The sequence below is a fragment of the Plodia interpunctella genome, chromosome 4 (assembly GCF_027563975.2).
Source record: "Plodia interpunctella isolate USDA-ARS_2022_Savannah chromosome 4, ilPloInte3.2, whole genome shotgun sequence".
Taxonomy (NCBI): Eukaryota; Metazoa; Arthropoda; class Insecta; order Lepidoptera; family Pyralidae; genus Plodia; species Plodia interpunctella.
In genome coordinates this window covers 10,764,609-10,788,826 of record NC_071297.1, presented here as the reverse complement: position 1 = coordinate 10,788,826, position 24,218 = coordinate 10,764,609, and the positions used below count along the sequence as shown (strand labels likewise).

The 24,218-nt window shown below is 34.0% G+C and overlaps 1 protein-coding gene across 6 annotated transcripts in view; it reads left to right on the top strand.

Moving 5' to 3' along the window:
• Positions 1 to 24,218, top strand: part of Ten-m (Tenascin major) — a 627,474-nt gene that overhangs the window by 375,182 nt on the left and 228,074 nt on the right. For 4 of the 6 annotated variants that reach the window (XM_064435939.1, XM_053744004.2, XM_053744003.2 and 1 more), the window contains exon 2: positions 19,959 to 20,009. The exons of the other annotated variants lie outside the window; for them this stretch is intronic. In XM_064435939.1, coding sequence (XP_064292009.1) covers positions 19,959 to 20,009 — 51 coding nt within the window. The remainder of the gene's footprint in view (positions 1 to 19,958; positions 20,010 to 24,218) is intronic. 6 annotated transcript variants of the gene reach the window in all.

The following is a 24,218-nucleotide window of genomic DNA, read 5'->3' as shown; positions in this document are numbered from 1 at the left end:
TTCATACCCTTTATGCACTGAAGTCTATCCATCCCTTTCTTGTTCTTCTTCGTCTTCTGTTTCGTTATGTAACCATTAATGTTCTTGTTCAAAATTATTTTAGTTAAATGTACGCAATGCATTGTTCTGCAGATTAAATCAGTCCACTCCTTGCTTTTAATGTAATTTAAATAATTATGCAATGTTCAAAAATGGTGACAAACATACATACTTCGAGAAAAATCTAATGAAAACATTTTAATTTTTTAACTTCTTCTATACCTTACAACCTCGGTGGCGCAGTGGTAAGGTCTTGCCACTGAACCGAGTGGTCCCGGGTTCGATCCCCGGTCGGGTCATGATGGAAAATGATATTTTTCTGATTGACCCGGGTCTTGGATGTTTATCTATATATGAATTTATTATAAAATATGGTATCGTTGAGTTAGTATCCCATAACACAAGTCTCGAACTTACTTTGGGGCTAGCTCAATCTGTGTGATTTGTCCCAATATATTTATTATTTATTTATTTTATTTATTTACGGCACAGTATGTAGTTCCTTCCATTTCGTTCTGTCACTTGCCATATCCATTAATACTATTTTCCCGTTCATATCATCCTTGACGCAATAAAACATATAATAGGTATTTAATTGTACGCAAATACATTATTAGTCTGTTATGTGCATAAGATTCGATATCGGCTTCAGCGTCAATAAAATAATAGAACATGCCCACCACATGCTTCGGTTCATAAATGTGTTTTATGTTTTTTGAATATTAATTAATTCAAAAGTTCTAATAATATCAAGTGGCGATAGCTCTCACGGAGGTGAATAAACGTCAAAAGCTTGCATTAAGCTTGTACGTAACACGCCAGTGCAAGTTGAGCTTAATAATTTTAGCTTAAAAGCTCGTCGCACTATCGCTTTCGCGTAAAAGGCTTAGAAGTTTGCTACATTTAGTTTCGAAGCTTATTTTTGGAAGATTGATTGCTTTGGTTTGATTATTATTTTTTTATGGCAGCTTCGCCCATATGGAATTTCATTTCAAATGAGAATTGTGTCGATTTAAAAAATAATGTTTTGTTTGTGTTACTTCTTAGCATATTCAGAAACATCAATGTACATTCAACAGCAAACAAATCAAACTAACCAAAACCATTGCAAATTCATCGCTATCACAACGGCTTAGAGTTCCGTGAATGCAGGATAACTTAAAATGACGTGGACTGTATCAACGTGCCTAATATTATTATACATTGAGTAACTTACTTACTTCGCTGGCTCAACGGCTCAAAGAAGGTTTTCGTCGATACTAGAATTCTCAGTTCCTTTCTTCATTGTATTTTATTGCAATTAAATCCAATATCCGTGAGCACTTACTATCAGCTGATCTGCCGTAACCACTCGATAGAAAACATTCCTAATAACAAGGCAGCTTATTGTACAGTCAACAGCATATCAACCTGCAGAACTTCTATGGCGTGGTAATAGGGGCGAGTTTGTATTGATTTTGGGGAGGTTGATGAGCTGTTGACTGTACAAAATCAAAATCAAAATAATTTATTCAGAAATTAGGCCTTCAGCATGCACTTTTTCACGTCATATTCTAAATTAAATGATGTTTACCAAGGCTACAAACTACAAGCATTTCGGAACGACCACTGCTGAGAAGAAATGCCGAAAGAAACTCATTCAAACAGTGTTGGTCCCTATCATGCCAGAAGGGCTTATCATTTTTTAAATATAAATTTGTGTATATTTTTTTACATCTTCCCAATTATTGTCAGTTGTTTTAAATTGTGCCTTGTCTTGGTGCGATGAAGTGTTTTTACAAGCTTATATTGCGATAAAATACACGATTTATTTTGTATAAAAACATATATTTCAATTTACGACGTATCTACAATCAATTTACACGTTATCACATGAAAAACATTTCACACAGGCATTTTATCAAGATTATACCTCAGGTAAAACCCAACCCTTGTGATAACCCCAATTTTTTACCACTTCCGTTGTGGCCCAAACTGTCACTGATATGACAGTAGATGCAAAAAATGCAATACTGATTTATCTACGCAATCCGTGATAAAATAAAAGCATTAATATGTGATTTACATAAGTTCTTATGTAAATCTCAAAATGCTTTTATTGCTATATGCTTTAGTTTAAATTTGAAACTGTATTTTTTTTAAAGCCTTCCAACGAACCAACGGATAGGTTGTGGATAATTTTAGTATCGGCCAAGCAAAATTAGTATGTTTTTGTATTCGCATTTTAGCACCATTACATTTTTATCTTATTTCTTTTATTTCTTAGCGAAAACTATTAACAGATTATGCTACAATAGACAAAGAATTTTATTAGAAAATATTGTAGTTTTCCATTAAATAATGTAGTCACAGTTCGAAAACGACGACCACCAAAATCCGTTTCGTAAACTGTGACCACATTGTATTATGAAAAATCAGCCCATCAACTTCGCAATTCGCCGCTATTACCAGCGCATAGAGGTCCACGTCCAACTTGATATGCAGTTGTGTGTACGAAGGACGACGAATCAAAAACCGCTTTAATATTTATTAACGCAATTAAAATTCGCAATAGTCAATTCAGTTACAGTTGCAGACACGACATCTTGCACCCTAATGAATTTATACTAATATTATTCCAATGTAGACGAGATACCCGCTATTCGTAGCCCAAAGCTGTAGATTTAGGAAATAATAGACACGGTGGGGTAAAATTTTAAGGACAAAAAAAAAAAGATCTTAATAATATTTAAAGAAAAACATATTTTTAACAGTGGAATCATTTTTACACTTTTAAAGTAGGTATAATTTAAATGGTTTTTTTTTGTATTCATATGTATAAATGCGAAAGTCTGTCTGTTCCGCCTTCAAGGCTAAACCGCTGGTCCGATTATGATGAAATTTGGTATGTAGTTAGTTAAAAAAATGCTACAAACAAATGTCAAAACTCATGTCTGTTCCGCTTTCGCAGAGAAAGCGAGCGAAGCCGCAGGCAAAAGCTAGTGACATATGAAATTTTTGGTTAGAAATAATTTATCTGATCTTCAAATGAATATTTAAATTTTAACTATCTTTAACCATTATATAATTTTTAAAAGTACCATCAAATTATGCCACAATTTTTTTTTTTATTCAAGTTTAGACGCGTTTTAAGCCGTGTCTATAAATCTTTAGTCTACAAATTGTAACTGCCAATTCTTCAGAGACGCATCGAAAAGAAATCTACAATTCTGAACACTCATCAGATTGCATTCGTATGCGTAAATTGCGTTTTCCTACATTTTCTCTTCCGTGAATGGCAAAGATCCCCAATAGACTAGCTATTGAATGCGACTGCCAAGAAACCAATAGTTAATTTGGGTGAGGGGAGAAAGAAACAGAAATACCATTGAATAGGGTATTTTATGGACGTGCCTTTGATAGAATGGGCGTAGGTCAACGTCTAAATGCTAAGGGCTAATAGCGTGTCTTTGGAAACGAACTATTGGAGTTTTCTTTATATATTCGTTGCAATCTGTTAATAACACATGCCCTCCCTAAATCTTATAGCTTTGTCCGTGGATTGAAAATAACAAGAAAAGGAGGTACCGTCTCTTCCCTCACTAGTTTTGCGCATTGTCGACTGAGCCCATCGTCGTCCTATTCGGCTGACATGAAAAAAGCGAACACAACAAAACCGTTCATATTTTAAAGTGTAGTTTACACACAAACTTTACTGGAAATATGATACTCAAAATTTCTTATTTAAATAAAAACTTTACCATTATATAAAACCTTCAAATATACAATAAGTTTTATTAAGATAGTGGGTATTCTCGTAAACGGAATATCAAATATAGAGCTCGCTGCAAAATAAGTATGATATTGTACTTTTTTATCTTTGGGCATTTTGTAAAAATACATCTTTCTAGGAAGTGTTTTGTTACAAATTTCAATAAATAAAGAACCGGTGATATTAATATAATTGAGCTCACCTTTACTCGAAAAGTCTCAGGTTCAAATCTTACTTGTGTCAGCTTGTATACCAATGTAAGTGAGTCCTCTCATGCAAGGTACGAGAGAGAGTTTGCTCTCGCTGAAGGATTTTTTGACAAAATCGCACACATCATCAACTGATTAGGTGACTTACACTACTGCCGGTAGCTTCCAGGTCATGTCAGTAAATTATTATAATATGGTCACTCACGTTATTTTACAGAGCTCCCGCCATACGGCGCTAGAGAAAAACCTGACTTAAGTATGAATTATAAAACAATTGACGATAATTCACTACGTTTATAACGAAGTGAATAATCAATCAACCTTGTGTTAATTACAGTTTATAATAAGCCTATATAAATATCCAATACACAAATTGACACACAAAGTACCTTCGATTCGCTCCCGACGTCATGACCTCAATTTCCACTGATTGACATATGCCATGCGAGTAATTTCGAAAGTGAAAATATGTAATTTAATTGCTTCCAGCGATCGCTTCGATTCATACGGAAATACAACAAAAATCGACACGAATTTTGTTAAGTCATACTTCTTGTCAACATATTTACAAGTTGTCACTAAAATTCATGCTTCATAAAAATTAAGATGTGGTAAAAAACTTTTTCTTTTCATTTCCGAAATAGTAGACTTAAATCAAAGCACACATACTTTGACATTACATAATAGAAATAGGTACTACAATTTATAAATGGATACAGATTTGATAAAAATTTCAAGTTTAATTTAGATTATAATGTTCTAGAAAACCCAATGACCGCTGTTAAGGCTCCCACACGACAATAAAATTAGAACATGATCTAAATTGATATTATGCAACACTATTTGCCAGTTAGCAGCATCCGCTTTTAGATTACTGTTCCATTTTCAATATGCAACTGGACCCGAAGTGATACGACTTTTATGAAGATAAAAAAATCTATGAAGAATCGTATGATACTAGAAAACACAAATCTAAAATGGATACAGTTAAAAAAAGCAATCAAGATTTTCTAGGTGAAGTAAAAAAGTATATATTTGTGATATATTTTGCCAGATAGTTGTAAATTCAATAAACACAAAAACTATTACTTGAAAATAAATGGAAAAGAAGATCTAATCGAGGTAAACGAATAATTGATCACACTAAACGAAAATAGACATGAAATATTTTAGCTCGTAAATTTACAGACCGAATCAAATATACGCTGAATTTCGATATTGTTTGCTTAATAACATCAATTAGCTGTAATTCTGAGATTTTAATTACAACCTTTTATTAAAGGTGTATTGTATTCAAGACTTCCTTATTTAAACCAGCGGTACGAGTATATAATCCGGCCCTAAGGTCATAATTCGTCTGGTGGCCATCAGGGCTGGAAGGGTTGGGGCAGTTATTTATAAACCAATTAAAACATTCACTGCTGGCTGTAGATAACACGGGCATTGATTCGGAAACACCCTTGCGAGACGGGGTAAAGATGAAAAATTAAAGAGTTTTGGTTTGAGAATTTTTGTGTTTGAAAATGTTGAACAAATACGTGAACAAAATGCGTAATGAATTACTATTATAAAACTTTGCATAACAGCAATATTGGTACACTTAATACGTTATGATGTTGTTGTCAGTGTAGGAATTCCACCGAAAAGAACTTTGCTAATTTTGATGATAATTATTACTTTGGTGATAATATCTCGCTAATAGGTATTATAACCTATGCAAGAAGTCTCTAGTAGTATAATTATTATAAATATAATGACGATAGTCTTCATAAATAAAGTTTATAACGTTTCGCTATTGCTTCTCTTCTATATAAATCTCAATAATTCTATGAATCATTTACAAATAATAACAACCTTTATTGGTACACAAACGGCAAAATTGGTACATATTTAAAACATTCTTATTAGGTACTAGAAACTGTTTTGGAATATTCCCGTGTACATTTCTAATTGTCGAATTCCACAGTTAACTTGTATATAAATTCCAGTGTTCAAATTTATTTGTATAGTCAAATTTAAGTTATCCTATATAGACTTTTATACTCACTAGCGATAAATGCGAAAATGGACTGTAGGTACTACATAATGTACTAAAATAATAGTTACTTACTTTTGTATTATGTCGAATTTAATCATTTATTTTTAAGTTGGCCATGGATTTTATTCCTAAATAATCGACCATTCAAATTGTTACGTATAGTTGTAGCAATTTGAATGGTCGACTCGACGAAATAAGAACTCGAATTTCAAATGGAAAAATAAAACAATCAGCTGAATACAAATAAAATGTTTGTAAGTTAAAATGCCCTCAGAGAAACTAACACTTCGCTTCTATAAACACCGATTTCAACGAACACTGAATTACCTAAAATTAAACGGAAAATTACATGTTTGTTAATCTATTTTACAGGCATTGTGTAATTGCTTTTTTTTATACATTATCTTTTACAATTTCTTAAATTTAACAAATTCTATTTTGATTTACAGTTTTTATTAGTCATTAATCAAACCACCGCTTACATTAATATAGGAATTATGATTTGCTGCAAATGTAGCCAGAGAGCTGATAACCACAACATAAATTCATAACTTAAATCTGACGTCCCTTGGGCCTCCCAGCAAATGGTCCACTTTATCGTGAATGTGACTGATGTCAACCATCAGTTCTGGCCGTTTGTTTTTTGTCCGTCGACCCCGTTATCGCAATTAATGACAATACAGATGAGTAATTTCCAGCTTGTGTTCTTGTCTCTATACGTGCCTAAATCCACAATTTTACATTTAACTGCGTTGAAGTTGAAACGTAGCATTATAAAAATAAAATAAACTTTGCCCTTTCAAAAATGAAATTATATAAATCAGGCGTTTCAACGTCAGCGCAGTTAAAATTATAATTTGGTTAAATGCTTTGTTATTCTTGTAGGCAACTGTCCACAGTGTGCCTATGAAAAAATATATTATAATTTAAAAGTTATGTGTATAAGAGTTTTCCTTTTGTTCACATAATATTTTATTCTGCTATTTGCTAATCGCTGATATAACGAGTTTTGACGTTAGCTCCCGGTCACAGATGTGGGTGACGCTGAATTTCACCTTTTTTGTGTAAAAATGTTTTATGTGCGTTAGTAGAATTGCTTTATTACTCTACTCTGTGATTTGTGATATCGCCATAGATTATTTTATAAAACTTGTATTTCATCAATAGAAATATGATCGCATATGCAAAACATTAATAAATTGCATTACCCCGTTGCTAAGTACTTAAAAGCAGGATATTTCATTTCTTCGGATGGTTGTTTGTCACAGCTATTTTTATATAGATGTTTTTTCGATGCATAATGATAGCTGTAATTCATTTATTGCCTTTTAACGGAAAAATGTGAAATATGGACACGACAAAGGGATAGTAGCAGATTCTCGCTCCCCTGACAAACAACATTCTTTATTACTGCTGTCGACACAATATAGTTTGACTCTAACACAGACAAGCGATCGGTTTGGTATACTTTCGCCACCCCATTTTAATAGCTCACGACATTTGATTAATGGCACTGAATGGGGGATCGAACTGTACATATATAGACGATACACTCTGTCTTCCTCATTAAAACATGCGCCCATACTAGACAACTTTTTTCAAGTTTCCCTTCTTTTGTCAACGCCTAAATGGGATTTTTAATGTAAGATAGATACTTATTAATGATTCGAAAGGTCTCTTCGGTGTTGAAGCGTCCCCGTTTATTAAAATTGATGGTCCTCCAAAAGGTTATTTATCGTTATTTTAATCACATCTCTTGACATAATAAGATTTTGTTCTATGAAATATTTCTATTACGTTTGAAGAAGGCGTGCCTGTTGAAAGCTAAAGCAGTAATTTTCTTTACCGACACAGAGTCAAAAGCCAAGCGTATCGCATATTCGACCATCGATAGAATTCCACTCGCACGGTCGAATTCGGACGAATAAAATTTTACCGAAATTGAATCGGCCGGTTGGTTGCAGTAGACCGTAAAATTGGTCGCTACGACCGCCGTGGGTTATTCGGTATCTTCTTCGGTGTTTGGTCGAATTATGTGTGGTCACATGAGATTTTAAGACGTCATTCTATCGCATTAATGCTCCATTAGATTTACGAAACTTGACTTCTAAAATATAAAAATTCTAAAGCCAAATTCATGATTGCATTTATTTCATCGAAAATGTTTTTTAGCCCTTGTGTCTAATAATGGCATAGAACTTTTAAAGCCTAGTTCTTGCTCACCAGAGGCTAGTCCTTACCACCCTACTCATCTCTTCTTTTTGCTTAATTCTTTTGTTTCACAAATTCCTATGACGATATTTTTCTGTCATGTTATGCCCATACCGTGCTATTTAGCTTTTTTTCGTGGAATCCGGCCTTAGCCTTCTGAATTATACATCAGCTGAGATCTGTGATTTACTGGACTATTCCGGAGTGGAGTCGCCGCGCTTATGCGTTATATCCGTTTTCGTTTACATGTTTATGGACACCGAACGTGGGTAAACAGGCGACGATTTATACACTACTTTCGGTTAGTTTTATTTATTGCCCCGCTAAATAACTTTAGTTTTGGACAGTCGCAACTCTGCGGCGTTAAATTTTAAACAAAAATATATTTTTTAATGACGACCTCGGTGGCGCAGTGGTAAAGTTCTTGCCACTGAACTGAGAGGTCCCGGGTTCGAACCCGGTCGGGTCATGATGGAAAATGATCTTTTTCTGATTGGCCTGGGTCTATATTTGTATATGTTATAAAATATAGTATCGTTGAGTTAGTATCCCATAACATAAGTCTCGTACTTACTTTGGGGCCAGCTCAATCTGTGTGATTTGTCCTAATATATATATTTAAAAAAAGTTTTGTTATGCTTTTTCATGTAGCGAAGAAAAATAAACTTTACTAAATTTTATTGTAATAAAAAAACTAATGCTTCAAGCTTGGAGGCAAGAAATACATATAGAAATCTTTCATATTGCACTTCTTAATAAAATGTTACAGATTTGTATAGAGTATAATATACTGAAATACTTTGATTATATTTCTATTTCTTACTGTGTTACAAGTTCAATTATTTCCTCGAAACTTGATAGTTATTGATAAATCTCCCATTAGGTCCACGCATTACTATTATCGATTCTGACATCCATCTCCTTTGGGAGAATACGATATGTCTTTCGAGAACGATAACATAGTATATATGTATATTATTGTATGTTATTACGTATTAAATTCACGTTCGAATCTATAGTCAAATGTTTACGTTAAACTAAACGCAAATTAGGTAAAGTTATGTTGTTTTGTTCATAAAAAGGTATTCATAATTATCCAATAACAAACTTGGAAATCGAACGGTGGAGTGTTTTAACGGGACCCTATTTTGCAACGAGAAATGTCAAATTAAGGAACAAATTTTCTATAAATACTTTGTCGGTACTCTGCGAATAATTTGCTGTTGGGAACTAAGCCGTATTGCTTGTGGTTATGGTTCATTTAGCCTCGTGCAGCAAGTCGTAGGCGCCTACGGCGTAGCGCGCCCCACGCACTTCAAATTATTGTTCATAGCATCCGATAACGACACGATTTACGCATAAGATAGTTTATTTGTAAAATTTTACATAAATACTTAGTATTTTTTCTTAATGTTATTAATTATGACAAGCAAATTCTATAACCCCCAATTTAACTGTCACTAATAATTATAGTCCAACACGTGCACCGAAGCGAATTTAGAAAAATTGACAATAGATTACAAATGGTAGATGAGACATACTAAAGCAACTACTAAATGCAAAGACCTATTTGTATGTAATGTGAAAGCGTTAAATGTGTATATATTTATATATTTGTATATCTCAGTCAAGTGATTTCACTTGATCCAAATTTATATCTAAAAGTAATTTCTTAGTGTCATTGAAATAAACAAATGTTTATTTGTTTTTTCTCTAGTCAAATACAGTTACAGTATCACGTTTTTATCCCTTACTGGGTAGACAAAGCCAAAAACTCGATAGCCCCGTTTATCTGTCTCTAGACAAAAATGTATTTTTCTTCTTCATCGAGTCGACCATGATAACAACATAAAGTTAGATTGTTCAGAATAAAAGTTTAGGAAATCGTTGGAATTAAAAAACAAATGATAGGTACGCAATAAGAATCGTTTCGAACACATTAAACCGCATATAATTCCTTGATATTGGTTGTTCCTGAGGCTATAGCTCGTATCGGGGTTCTTGGTTCTCAGATAAAACGTCCTACAGGCCGTAACGCTGCGGCCCACGTACATTGCTCAGAGTTAACTCGCAGCAATGTGAAGCTTGCAAGAAAACTCCGCAATGTATGCACAGGTTCTAAGTTCGTTCAATATGTAAAAAATACTCTTAGATAAAATGCGCCTGCGGCCAGCATTTATCGTTATCTGCATACGAGGTATGTTAACAATCGTAATAGCTCCAATGATGTAAAAGTGGGTGTAAAATAACGCCTGAAATTGCCACAGTGTAATTTCGCACGCAATGGATATGTTTCTCAAAAGTGCAATTCATATTTTCACTCGTTGTTGTTACTTTTTCCTCGAATATTATCAACTACTAGAGGTCCGTCCCGGCTTCGCTCGGGTAAAATTATACTAAAAAATGTAGCGTATGTCACGCTAAAAGATTTCGTCTATCTCCATGTCAAATTTCATCAAAATCGGCCCAGTAGTTTTTGATTTTTTAAATATAAATCTTTTCTCTTTATAATATTAGTATGGATGGTATGGATAAAAAATACATCAAGAAGCTGACCTTATATTTTTCATCATGATAAATCATATTGTTGCTCTGGCTATTGACTAATCTATATTGATAGATAAATTTACGAAAGAAGGAAAGATTTGTTGGAATAGTGAGAAACTCACACGGAATTCAACTTGAAATAATATTTTCCGTTATAAATACGGCATAATATTTATATCAGAAACCACATATATAAATAAACCTGACGTTTGACAAATGAACCATGGGCCACCGGACCTCAGGGGTATCAAAGAAACCTTTTTACGGACCACCAACCCCAAAGAAATAATCGAGTAAATTCGAAAACTACAGCCTGTACTCGTATATTATGACTTACATAAACTGTGAACTGTAACTTTTATGCCGACAATAAATCCAGTTATATCTAGATATTTCCAGAAAAATCCGGCTCAATCCAGTATTGGTGCTTTCGAATTAAGGCGATAAAAGTTTTATTGGTTGTAAATAAGAGTGGCGTGTTATAGGTGGCGTTTGAGAGGCTTTTTGTGACAAATTGGTCTATTTTTACAATTTAATATCATTACAGAAAAAGCGGAGGGGGAGAATGATTAAGAATCTGGATATAGTTAACATTTTACACCTAAGTTTTTGGAAATTTCGCGCTTAGAATACATAATTACATATATTCACGGGACTTAGCACTAATCTTTTTCATTTAATATTGCTGACGTTTCAACCTAAGGTTTCAACGACCTTGCAGTCGCCAGACTAGATTATTTGCGTTGTGAAGTTGTGATTGTGGATGCAGTTTCTCAACAAACACACTATTCGCACTAGTTTTTATCTATAATAGAGCACGTTAAATAACAAAGGTTCTAGTTAATATATGTAGTTTACAAGTATTGCCATAGATAAACCAATAGTTCGCAAAAAAAAATGTTTTTCGTCGTGCTAGAGGCATTTGTATTTCTTGCAATCCTCCATTTATAAAGTTCATGCTTTTAAGAGGGAAATCTAGAAAAGAAATATTTGAAGTGAGGACAGCCTTTGAAAAATTCGGTAACGCAATCATAGTTCTCGTTAAAAATTAATCAACAGACTGAGTTTCCAGTAATCGCGACAGTCGGGCCGTCATTAAGTGCCGAATAAACATTGCCGAGCTCGCGCGGCACGAACAAACAGACAAACCGTTTAATTCCTCTGTACACTGCGGATTAACGGCCTTTGATAGCGATGATTGAAAAGCTTCGTCTTGTTTAGTTGTCAACGTAATTAATGTTTAGACGAAATTAAATTATTAGGTTCGTTTTTGAAATAAATAAGTGCTTGATGGTCAATTGCTGCGACGTTACTTGATTCTCGTAAAACGTTCGATTCAATTTTATTGTTGTATTATATTATAATATATTTATTTAACGTTCTTCCTCTCGTCCTTCATTGATTGTTTATATACAAAAGCCTTATGCGAAAACATTAGCGAATGTATTAATGTTGAAGGAGTCGCCATGATCGAAATCGTTCGTATATTTCGTGTAATCCTGTGTGTTTATGCTGAAAGCTGGATCTATAACAATAATACCTTCCACCATTCTTTAAATTACTTGGATTTATTTTCCAGAATCTTCTCATAAGTCCAATTCATCATCATCATAACCTATAAAGTTTAATTTTTCTTGTTCAAATGTAAGTAGAAGAAATAAGCCATCTGTTTCAGTACATTTTCTTAAACTGACAAGGTCAAACTCACACAAAATATAGATAATATCCAGCACATCAGTCATACTCGCTGCAGTGGAGTTATGCAGTTCCGAGAGCTATGCAGACACATTAGTACTGCGACGTATTGCTCGTACAATCAACTGCATATCATGGCACAACTCGACCTCTATCCCGGGGTGATACTGGCGAATTTGCAATGAATTTGGGAAGGTTGATTTCCAGTTAATAGTTGTTCTGATCTGTCGGATTGGGTTGTAAAATTGTGAACTTGTGTATTGCTTCTGATAAATTTTGTTTCAGGGGGCTTACCATCATCTCTTAACGCGATCCACTTTACGACCTAAACTGAACTGCATCGCAAATTCGTACCATCGGTTTAATTTTTTATATGAATGCGATTCATTTTAGGTTCTTAAATTGAACTGAGTTGCAATGAAATCGTTCTGTAAAAGTTGATGGTAGGCCTACTACTTCCTATTAGGGCACTAAGACGATCTTCAAGCTCAATGGTAAGCCCTTCTGGCATAATAGGGACCAACACTGTTTGAATGAGTTTCTTTCGGCATTTCTTCTCAGCAGTGGTCGTTCCGAAATGCTAGTAGTTTGTAGCTTTGGTAAACATCATTTAATTTAGAATATGACGTGAAAAAGTGCCTGTGAAGGCCTAATTTCTGAATAAATGATTTGATTTTGATTTTGATTTGATTTCAATTTTTGTTACATATTGATCAGTCAAAGAGAAATTAGTCAATTATTGAAGAAGACATAGAAATTTATTTTCAAAAATATGAGTTTACATTTACAATGTGCCGTGATCTGCTATGATTATTCATCTTACTCTGTAAATTATTTTCCTATAAGTATTTTCAAACTTCCATTTCTTTTATCGTGGTACATTTTTTTGTAATTGAATAATTTCAACCTAGAAACCTAGAGAATGTACTATTTCACCTAACAAACACAGGATCTGTGCCAGTTCAGCGCGATTGGATGAATTGTTGAATCTTAAATCTTATACTAAAGTCGATTTCAGTGGATTTTATATACCCGTAACACTGAACATTCAAAATCAAAATCAAAATCAAAATCAAATCATTTATTCAGAAATTAGGCCTTCACAGGCACTTTTTCACGTCATAATCTAAATTAAATGATGTTTACCAAAGCTACAAACTACTAGCATTTCGGAACGACCACTGCTGAGAAGAAATGCCGAAAGAAACTCATTCAAACAGTGTTGGTCCCTATTATGCCAGAAGGGCTTACCATTTTTTATATATAAATTTATGTATAATTTTTTATCAGTAATATAACATTAAGTACATAATAAAGTACATGGTCAAAAGGTATACTGAAACATATTATGATTGTGATCAAGTGCTGATGAAAGGAAAATATATATATACTTATATATATATGTATAATTAACCAAACTAATCTAATATTTTACTTCAAAATGTTGCAAAACTTCAGAGTTTGTGTTTGCAAAAAGCGAGATCGCCTTTGCACTGAAGATAAAACTCACAAGTTACATGAATCACTGAGGACAAACTTAAATTTCAGCGGGTAATTAACCGTTCAAAACCGCTGCTGATCCCTTTGAGACGCTCAAAAGGCCTTTTTACATAATATAGTCTACCAGAACAGGCCATTCACGTCCTGATTATTATGGACGTCTCGCGGGTAGTTCGTTATTTTTGTGTTGCCATCCGTACGTAATTTACAATCTTTTTTATTTTTAGACGCGTCACGGGCGATAATGATCTCTATTTTTTCACCAATAAGATCGTCAGGACGTCTAAATTTTGCAAAAAAAAAAACTTTACATGTTCTGCGCCGTTGACCAATATTGTGCTTTATGGTGGTGGTGTTAGAGTGGATGGTTATATCAAGCGTGGTTTTCTATAGTATTTCAGTTCTCGTATTAACGTCTTACTGTTATATTATTTCAGCATAATGTTTTTATTAATCAGTTCAGTGAGGGATCACAAAGATCCGTGGGTTAGCCTTTTGTTTATGTAATTTCATCTAAAATTCAAAATTTTCATCTGCAGACTTTTTTCTGCAGACACCCTAGGGATATAAAAAAATGCTTGGTATTTTAACAAGGTACTAAACAGAAAAGTTACGAAACAATAAATTTATTAGTAATGATGAAAACGTACCTATAATGTTCATGCAAATAGTTCTGTGTGTAAAACAGACTGGCATGTTATATTTTTGTTCAATTGCAGAAAAGAAAAAAAGAACCATAAACACAAATAATATTAGCCATTCAATGAATAAAACTCATTAGCCCACATCGAGTGTGTTAAGCTGGATACTGACTGGAACAAGTGTGAATTGACTTTAACTATATTAATCGATTACCGCAATTTAAGCTACTCGTTATGGTAAAATTAGTTAATTGATCGCTGCTCGCTTTTGCTCATCGCATTTTACGATTCGATTTTGAACTACAATTTTTATTCCAAACCCATTAATTTGTTAATATGTCAGTCTAATTTGCATTTTTTCGTGTCCATTTTTGACAGTATCGTTTAGATTTTGTACTATTATATAATTAACTATACTTACATGGGCGAAAACTTGTAAATACGTTTTTAAGTAAAAAAAAATATAGTTTACTTTGACTTCCGTCCAAAGCGCTGGTAATGATGCAGTGTAATTAATCTATGTATATAACTGTAACTATTAAAGTGATTGTAATAACTAAGAGAACACTAAAGCCGATGAACTAGTAAGAACAGAGTATATACCTCATGAATAACAGTTTACTGTCACACATTCTCATCCGAACAGTAAACATTGACCTGTAACAAATAAAGAAGACAAAAACCTCCCGTCACTAAGAGAGTTTCGCGGTTCGCCACGCACGGACGGACAGACCGACAAAACTATTATTCTAATGCGGAGGCTGTGGTGTGGTGATTTGTTCGTAACTCGTAATTGGTTTGATTCTCCTTCTTATCGTATGTGTGTGTGTGTGTGTGTGTGTTTATAAAGCGGTAACTTTCGAACCGTTTGTCTGATTTTGATGAAATTTAAAAGGATGTAGGATCTATCAGTGAAATTTTTTAGTTCGTGGGGCATCAAAATAGGTTAAGTCGTTTTTGAAATATTCACAATTTAGACGAACTAAATACAGCCATCTGATAGTAGTAGACGCAAACCTTATTAATGTACTTATTCGTCCAATGTGCTGTTTTCCAGGATGTTTTCCTTCAACGGAAAGAAGTGGTGGTCTATGAAAACCGCTGTTATTGATTTGGGTCACACCGCAGAATTATAAATTCAGGAAAGTTAATTATATATAACATATCCATGAAAAATGTAGTGCTAAACTGAAGCGCGACCTGACGATTGGCAGCGACGCATTAGAGCAGGCTTTTCAGACTGCAGCCCCTTTTGATAGTTAATTAAACGTCAGGCGGGAAATATTCGCGTCATTAGAAAACTCGAGACGGCGGCGCACAGGAAACGACGTCGCCGCCGCGCCCGCCGCGCCCCCCGCCCCCCGCCAACTACCATAAAATCTTGATGGGATGCGGTATGAATTTTGACAGCTGTCACCTCACTAATTAATTAAAAAAGCACACAGAATATTTTTCTTTTGCCCGGGCGCTGGTGGGTGCGTGATTTTGACAGCTGTCAACTTAAATATATTAATTTTGTCTCGTTCGTAGCACGAGTTCGGTCTAAAGGAAAACTAACACAATTTTATTATGTTACATAATATCTTAAGATTTTTAATTTAAAAAATATATCAGGGACATGTTAATAGAAAATTATTCATCGAGTTTATAATAACTTTTTAACCATACAGCTACCATATGATTCCCTTCTTTCACAATTTTTTTTCTGGTTGACACGCTGCTTCATAGTTAAAACTAAATCCTAATTAATTTGCAACAAAAATAACCTTTTTGAAGTGTTAAACGAGTTCCATTCGAAATAAAATTTATATATTTATAATATCTCGAGTTTGCGTAGTTGTTTTGCCGTTTCCTCGCGTGCTAAACAATATTCCGACAGAATTTGAATTTAGAACCTGGAACAGCGTTGATTATTTCGCTTATTCGATTTGAGCCGATCGCGGCTAACCGATGACCATTGATGGCCAGTATTGTACCGATAAATTGAATCGATTTATATGAATAACGTATTGCGTGCGAATGAAATTGATTAATCACATCAAATAGTGCTACATTGGGCTGTAAACCGCTTTGGCCCTTTTGCCTATAAGTAATTATTTTAATTTGCTTTCGTGTAATTTACGCACAGTAAATACAAAATGATTTTTAATTATTTACGTTACTATTACAGACAATTTGCGTCACTATTAGTAGGTAATTATCAAGCCTGCGAAAATATAATAATTTTTGTTCAATTTATTTTGTTTGAGTTCAATATCTGGAGACATATGTCAGACCAAATAACTTAATATATTACTAATAATCGCTGCTCTTGTAAATTATTAATTAGATTTATTAAGTTCCACTACGATAATGATGTCATTCAACTATTGTACCATCCTATTAGTCACAATTGTTATGTGACATTACTACGCCATTACGGGGCATTGTCCATATCAAATCAACCATAAACTAAACTAAGACTATAGACAAAGAAGCCCTAGTACCGCGCACTCCGGCTGGCGATAAAATGACATTCATTTTATGCTTTTTTAATTGTCTATGTTCATCATAAATTTTACTTTTTACAGCTGTGTAACCAGCCAGTAAAATATTTTTAACTGCAATTAACTCTTTATCTATATGATTCAGACATTCAAGTGACTATTCTGAATCTTAACATTTTAATATGCGTAATTTTGTTTTATATTTAATTTACACTTACTTTGTAATCAAGACATCCACACAAACGATAAATTTATGATTTAAAGTCACATGACACCGGCTCCACTGACATGAAATTCCACAACATTATGGCAGCTGTCAAAAACGTCTATCGGAAATTCCATTAGCAATGCGGACAGAACAAACAGCATTGTCACTCGGGGGTATTAAAATGTGCATAAAAACTGAACTGAATTTCACACATTCAATCAACGACATTAGTGCACTCATGTGTGAACACATAAATCACTTTAATTCAATTAAAAGCGACACATGTGCAAGGCAAATGTTGTACTTTAGAATCGTGTATTGTACTCACAATTTATTCTTAGAACTTCCAAAGACGTTGCTTATCAAAAAAGGACGATTCGATTTTCTGAAAACCAAGTAAAGATTATTATCTTTTTCTTAAAATTTTCTGTATTGATCTTACTGCTCTTGATTATATGCCAGTAAGCTTAAAATAAACTGGATCGCTAAAAATATTATAAAGACAATTTCTCGTGTCTTTCAGAAAATCATTGACATTTTCCACACAAATGCCAACATATCACTAGCTGCTGTCAAACTCCCAGTGGTGACGATCCGTCGATTGTGCGGTGCACTCTTTTGTAATCGAGTACTCGAGACATCAATGCGCCCGTATCGATACACATCCGCTCACCTTGACACTCACCCATTCAACTGTCACGCTTGCACACTCCTCGTGTGACGCTGTTCAAAAATCGAATCATGATTCCTATTACATAATGTATTGAATAGGAAATTGCCTGATTGTACAATTTCATTGCTTTTTGAGTTAATCATATTTGACGACCTCGGTGGCGCAGTGGTAAAGTTCTTGCCACTGAACCGAGAGGTCCCGGGTTCGATCCCCGGTCGGGTCATGATGGAAAATGATCTTTTTCTGATTGGCCCGGGTCTTGGATGTTTATTTATATATGTATTTGTTATAAAATATAGTATCGTTGAGTCAGTATCCCATAACACAAGTCTCGAACTTACTTTGGGGCTAGCTCAATCTGTGTGATTTGTCCTAATATATTTATTTATTTATTTATATTATAATTTTGAACTAGTATTAATAATTTGAAGTTATAGTTTCATCGAAATTTGTTACTTACTAATTCATTTCCAACATATAGATACAGGTTTAAAACTCAATGAATTTACCTATATTTCTTAACATACAGTTTATTGGAAATATTCAAAGAGATTCCCACTCACGTCTTCAATAATTAAGTAGATATATCAGAATGTCAATATATTCTCGAAATATCATTCCATCCTTTGTTTTTGTATCTCAAACACTAAACTTGGTGTAACATCAATCGGTAACATAAAAACTTCAAAGGAGCACATTATATACGCGTCCTAACCTCACTTGACCCCTTTACGACTTTTCGGAGGTCCTTCTTTCTAATATGCGTACGTGAGAGCACCCACATTGCCTACGATAAAGAACTTATCCCCCCCACACACCCCGCCCAACCTTCAGAGGACAGCGTGGTCAAAAATATAAAAGCCTAAAATGAAATTCCTGGCAGCCCATAAAGTATAGAATTACGTCATTATAAAATGGCGCCAGAATTTTTGCGCCCAAAGTTAAATTTGATATGAGATTTTTTGATGTTTTTGATCTTTTTTTAAGGTTATTTTTCGGAGATAATAATTATGATAATTTTTAAACAAATATTTTTTTTGACTTGGTAGTACGAGTGAATCTAAGAATAAATTTCATTATTGTTTACTGTTATTAAATTCCCCTTAATTAACCACAAAAGTCACCTACAACCTATTTCAATTCAAGTAGAATATTATCTTGTTCTGTCAAAATCAAACATTGTGAAGTAATAATATGAAGAAAATTCGTATACAATATTTAAACCTATGATTTTAACTAATAAAGCTTGTTCCTTTTTATGAATTGAGGGTTTGTTCCCAAATACGTCTCCCTACTATAGACAAACATGAGGAAGACGCCATTACCGCACTTTAAGGAGTTCCAGATTCAAATCAAATGCCGCGTGACGATCGCGCGCGATGTGCCGTGACCACGCAAGGGAAAACAGTCGTATACAGCCAAGACTAATGTAACAATTTAACTTTAATTTTATCTCCTTACGTCTTACAATAGCTTACGTAATAGCTCCACGTGTTCTTAAAACGAATTCGTGAGAGTGTAATGAAAATACTCGGAGACAGTTCTTTTTTTTAAATTTAATTCAAACGAATTTCAACTTTGGAACTCTCGGGCAAAAGAGTATCTGTACTCAGCCAAGACAATTTTAAATTGTGTTGACTAAATGATGTCCCATATTACGTTAAACTCGCTCACTTTTCCCGTAATGTTTCTAACAGCCATCTAAATATATCCCTTTTTGTGTGTATTCTTGCAGTCACGACCTTCTTTGTCATGAATGGAATAGTTTTACGTTTTGTGGTCATATCGTGATGATACCTTGAATGGGAGTGACATTTAAAAATGTGGTCACGTCTAAAAATATATTCATTGTTAACATACGTCTAAAATATTGATATGGTGTTTCTCTTACTCTTATATCACGAAAATTTGACATTATTTTTATGAAGGTTATTTACAGATTTTAATTTGTCTGTTTCAGGTGAGTCACAATCACAACACCATGGGGATGACTGCAGTTATAGTTATATAAGTGAGTAGAAGTTAGAATATTTTTTTTTACCATATTCTTGAGTTTCTATTGTTTACATCTGCACACAATTAAATTAATCATTTTAGGTATTTCATCATATTTTTTTGCATGAATTTATATAATGACATCACTTAGATATACAATTACGACAACGATGTAGACGCATGAAACGCATACTTTCATCTTATATTTGTGTAAAAATAAGTATATTTTAGCAAAAAAAATCTATAAACATCGATAAAAGTCTACAAGTTTAGTATTCCGAAACAGGGAAGGAAATATTCATCTGTATACTCTCGTAACCTTACAACAACGGAAGTCAACTCATTCAATTCTTAAAATAACCTAACATAATCTCCACTACAATTAAAATGTAAAGGGTAGCCACTTGAATCTCGGACTTAAGAGTCAGTAAATAAAAACAAGTACCAGACTGGAAGACTATTAAAATATTCTCTTAAATAGAGAGAGAAAATATTTACTTAATAAGAGTAGCCGAAGAAAATGGTTGTTTTTGCTTCTGATCTCGTGTCCGGACTAGAGTACTAGACTTGACTGAAATTTACTAATTTGCTGTTTATCGGTCCCTTATTTGTTATATCCTTTTATACATAGGTGAGTAGGGACTCAGGTTCAAGACAACAGACCATGGAATTAGTAGGTACTCCGTACAACGAAGTACTTACTGAATTTTAATGGGCGCATTTATTCCTTTCTTGTCAAGTCAAATTTTCTGCCAAAGTGAATTTCATCTCGAACAGCTGTTACTGTCATCGTTCGAAAATAGAACACAACTCCATAATCATTCTTTCTCGTCGATTTAGATTAGATATCCGATGATTTCCGGCCAGTGTTCAACCTGCTAACATCTGTCACTGTCATTCGGAATAAAGAATTAAACAGCCATAGACAATAGAGTTTTCAGCAGTACCGACGGGGGAAAAACAATTTCAGTCTGATTTTCCGAGTTGGCTGGCCACTTAAGTAACTCAATTAATAAACTTTAGCATGCCCCTCGGTTGCCAATTGTGAACTATTGAAATAAAACTAGAATTCAGAGCAGCATTGTTCTTATTTTAACAAAACTCATTGAAAAGTTCCCGTGCTTCTGTGTTTTTTAACCAGTAGATAGAACAGTGGGTAGAAATTCCGAAGGTGTTGAAGTTGTCTTAAAGGTTCTGGTTCTGGTATGCTGAAAAAAGATCAGAGATAGATTTTATGATAATAATATGTAAGATACACGGGGTTTTTTTGCTTTTAAATCATCGAAATCGAAGAAAAGGTTAATCTAAAATCAGCTTTAAGAACATCGTTCTTGTCTGTGTAGTTCCTTCCATCTCTTTCTATCCTCAGCCATTGTTTTGATCTCCCTGTACGACATCAATCTTGGCTGTCTCCTTTATTTGGTCCAATACAAGCTTCATTTCTTATGTAATAGTAGCAAGAGGCGCCGGCTTCGCACGGGTGCAGTATTATGCATGTTACATAAATATAAACCTTCCTCTGGAATTACTCTTATCTATTTAAAAAATCCGCAACAAAATATGTTGCGTAGTTTTAAAGATTCAAGCATACATAGGGACTGACAGCGGCAAGCGACTTTGTTTATACTATGTCGTGATAGTGATTATTTAAATGGAATCTGGAAAGATTGTATATTCAACAAATAACCCTGTATAACAAATGGAAAATGAAAATCTAACTCCAATACTTACCGACCGATATCGAAGTGATAAAACATTCACGCAACATAGGTAAGTTATCCACATAGCTTCCAGAATATTCAATGTTGGCTCAAGTTGAATACGAAATTGGGATGTGGCCTCCCCGACTATGGCTGTGAGTTCGGCTATAACTGCCTTATCAATGTAATGCTCTGTCAATGGTGTATTTATTGGTGTCAGCCCTTTCAGGGCTCAGGCGCAAAATTTCTCTTTCGCAAAACGTCTCTTTCGCAAAATGTCTCTTTCGCAAAACGTCTCTTTCGCAAAATGTCTCTTTCGCAAAACGTCTCTTTCGCAAAACGTCTCTTTCGCAAAATATCTCTTTCGCAAAACGTCTCTTTCGCAAAATGTCTCTTTCGCAAAATATCTCTTTCGCAAAACGTCTCTTTCGCAAAATGTCTCTTTCGCAAAATGTCTCTTTCGCAAAACGTCTCTTTCGCAAAATATCTCTTTCGCAAAATGTCTCTTTCGCAAAATATCTCTTTCGCAAAACGTCTCTTTCGCAAAATGTCTCTTTCGCAAAATGTCTCTTTCGCAAAATGTCTCTTTCGCAAAATGTCTCTTTCGCAAAATGTCTCTTTCGCAAAACGTCTCTTTCGCAAAATGTCTCTTTCGCAAATTATCGCGTCAGAGACTTGAATAAAATGTGATTAGTAGAAGTATAGAGTAATTATGAACTCCCTAATTTCATTTATGTATGTACCAAAAGTATGTTATCATAATTACTACTAAGTATATAATTTTAATAAATATATTTTTCTTTAAAAATCAAATTTTATCCAAGTCCCTAACGCGACATTTTTATAAAGAGACGTTTTGCGTTTGAGCCCCTTTTAAGTGTGTTGCGTCATTCGTGTGTCTATTTTTAGAGGCCATTGTCATCCTATACGTAATAGCTATTATGTTATATGAACTAGCTGCGCCCCAGGGCTTCGCTCCCGTGGGAATTTCGGGATAAAAAGTGCCCTATGTGCTATTTCAGCTTATATTCTACCCGTGTACCAAATTTCATAACAATCCGTCCAGTAGATTTTTCGTGAAAGAGTAACAAACATACACATATGCAAAAATATAATATAAATGCAAAAGTTTGTAAGGATGTACGTCATAATATCCTTAATTATACTTACGAAATCGCTTTGCATTAATTAGTTTTAAAAGGAGGAGCATGAACCAACAGGCTACTATTAAATACCGACGATTCGCAGTGGCGCAGTAGTAAAGTGCTTGCCTCTGAACCGAGAGGTCCCGGGTTCGACCCCGGTCGGGTCATGATGGAAAATTGTCTTTTTCTGATTGGCCCCGGTCTTGGAAGTTTATCTATATATGCATTTGTTATATCCCATAACACAAGTTTCGAATTTACTTTGGGGCTAGCTCAATCTGTGTGATTTGTTCTTATATATTTATTTGTTTAAATAATTACCACACTATGTCTCCACGTTATCGCAGACTATCGAACCTAGCGCAGTCTGTATACATTGCTGGTTTTCTATTGCGGTAAATAAAAACACTCGAACAGGCTACGCAGTTTTCATGCAATCCCGTCGGCAGTGTGTAGATTTTCGCGTGTAGATTCTTCTGAAACTTATGCTAGAAATATAACATTCAATAATTATCACTTGAGTTACATAGTAGGTAGTGAAATGTCCTTAGCCTATATTTGCTCGTACTCGTAATGAGTATGTGAATGTGAAATTATACTAAATTAAGCAATTTATGTATTTGACGTGTTGGCTAATTATATAGTGACGGATAACACATTAACAGTTACTTTTATAATTTGTAGTATTTTTTTTATTTTGTATATCAATGTGTAGTAGAAGTAATTATGATTATTTTTATTTATTTATTTATTATTACACAAAACAGATTACAACTGTATCTAAACAAGATTATATAAAACAAAACTTATAATCTAGGTTGTATTCCAAAAAATGTGTTTTTATAAAAGCTAAAAGAAGAGTTAACTTAAACTATGTCTAAAATAATATAAATAAAAATAAAAGAATGAGTATACTAAACAATAATAGGAGGAGACCAATGGTGGTCCAAGCGACATGGATTAGACTGTCGTCTTGTGGTATAAAATATTTTTGATTGTATTACTATACAAAGCCAATTTAGGTAGAAAAACGTCAAAGGTCTGGTTGCCTTTGGCGATTTCATTACATTGACGAGCCATCCTAACCAGGGGATTGTAAAATGAGGTATTATTGCGATACACTTGTAGAACAAAAAGTCCTATTTGATTTGCTCTACGAGCACTAAATCTCGTATTAAATGATAATTCAGCCAGCAAGTTAGGGACGTCTAATAAGGAGTGAATTATTTTATAAAAATAAACGAAATCAAAATATTTTCGACGTGTATCTAATTTCTGTACATTAAATATAATGAGACGAGCTTCGTAATCAGGGGTGTTTCGCTTTGACTGTTGGCGGTAGCATAAAATCCGCAGACACTTACGCTGCACTCTCTCTAT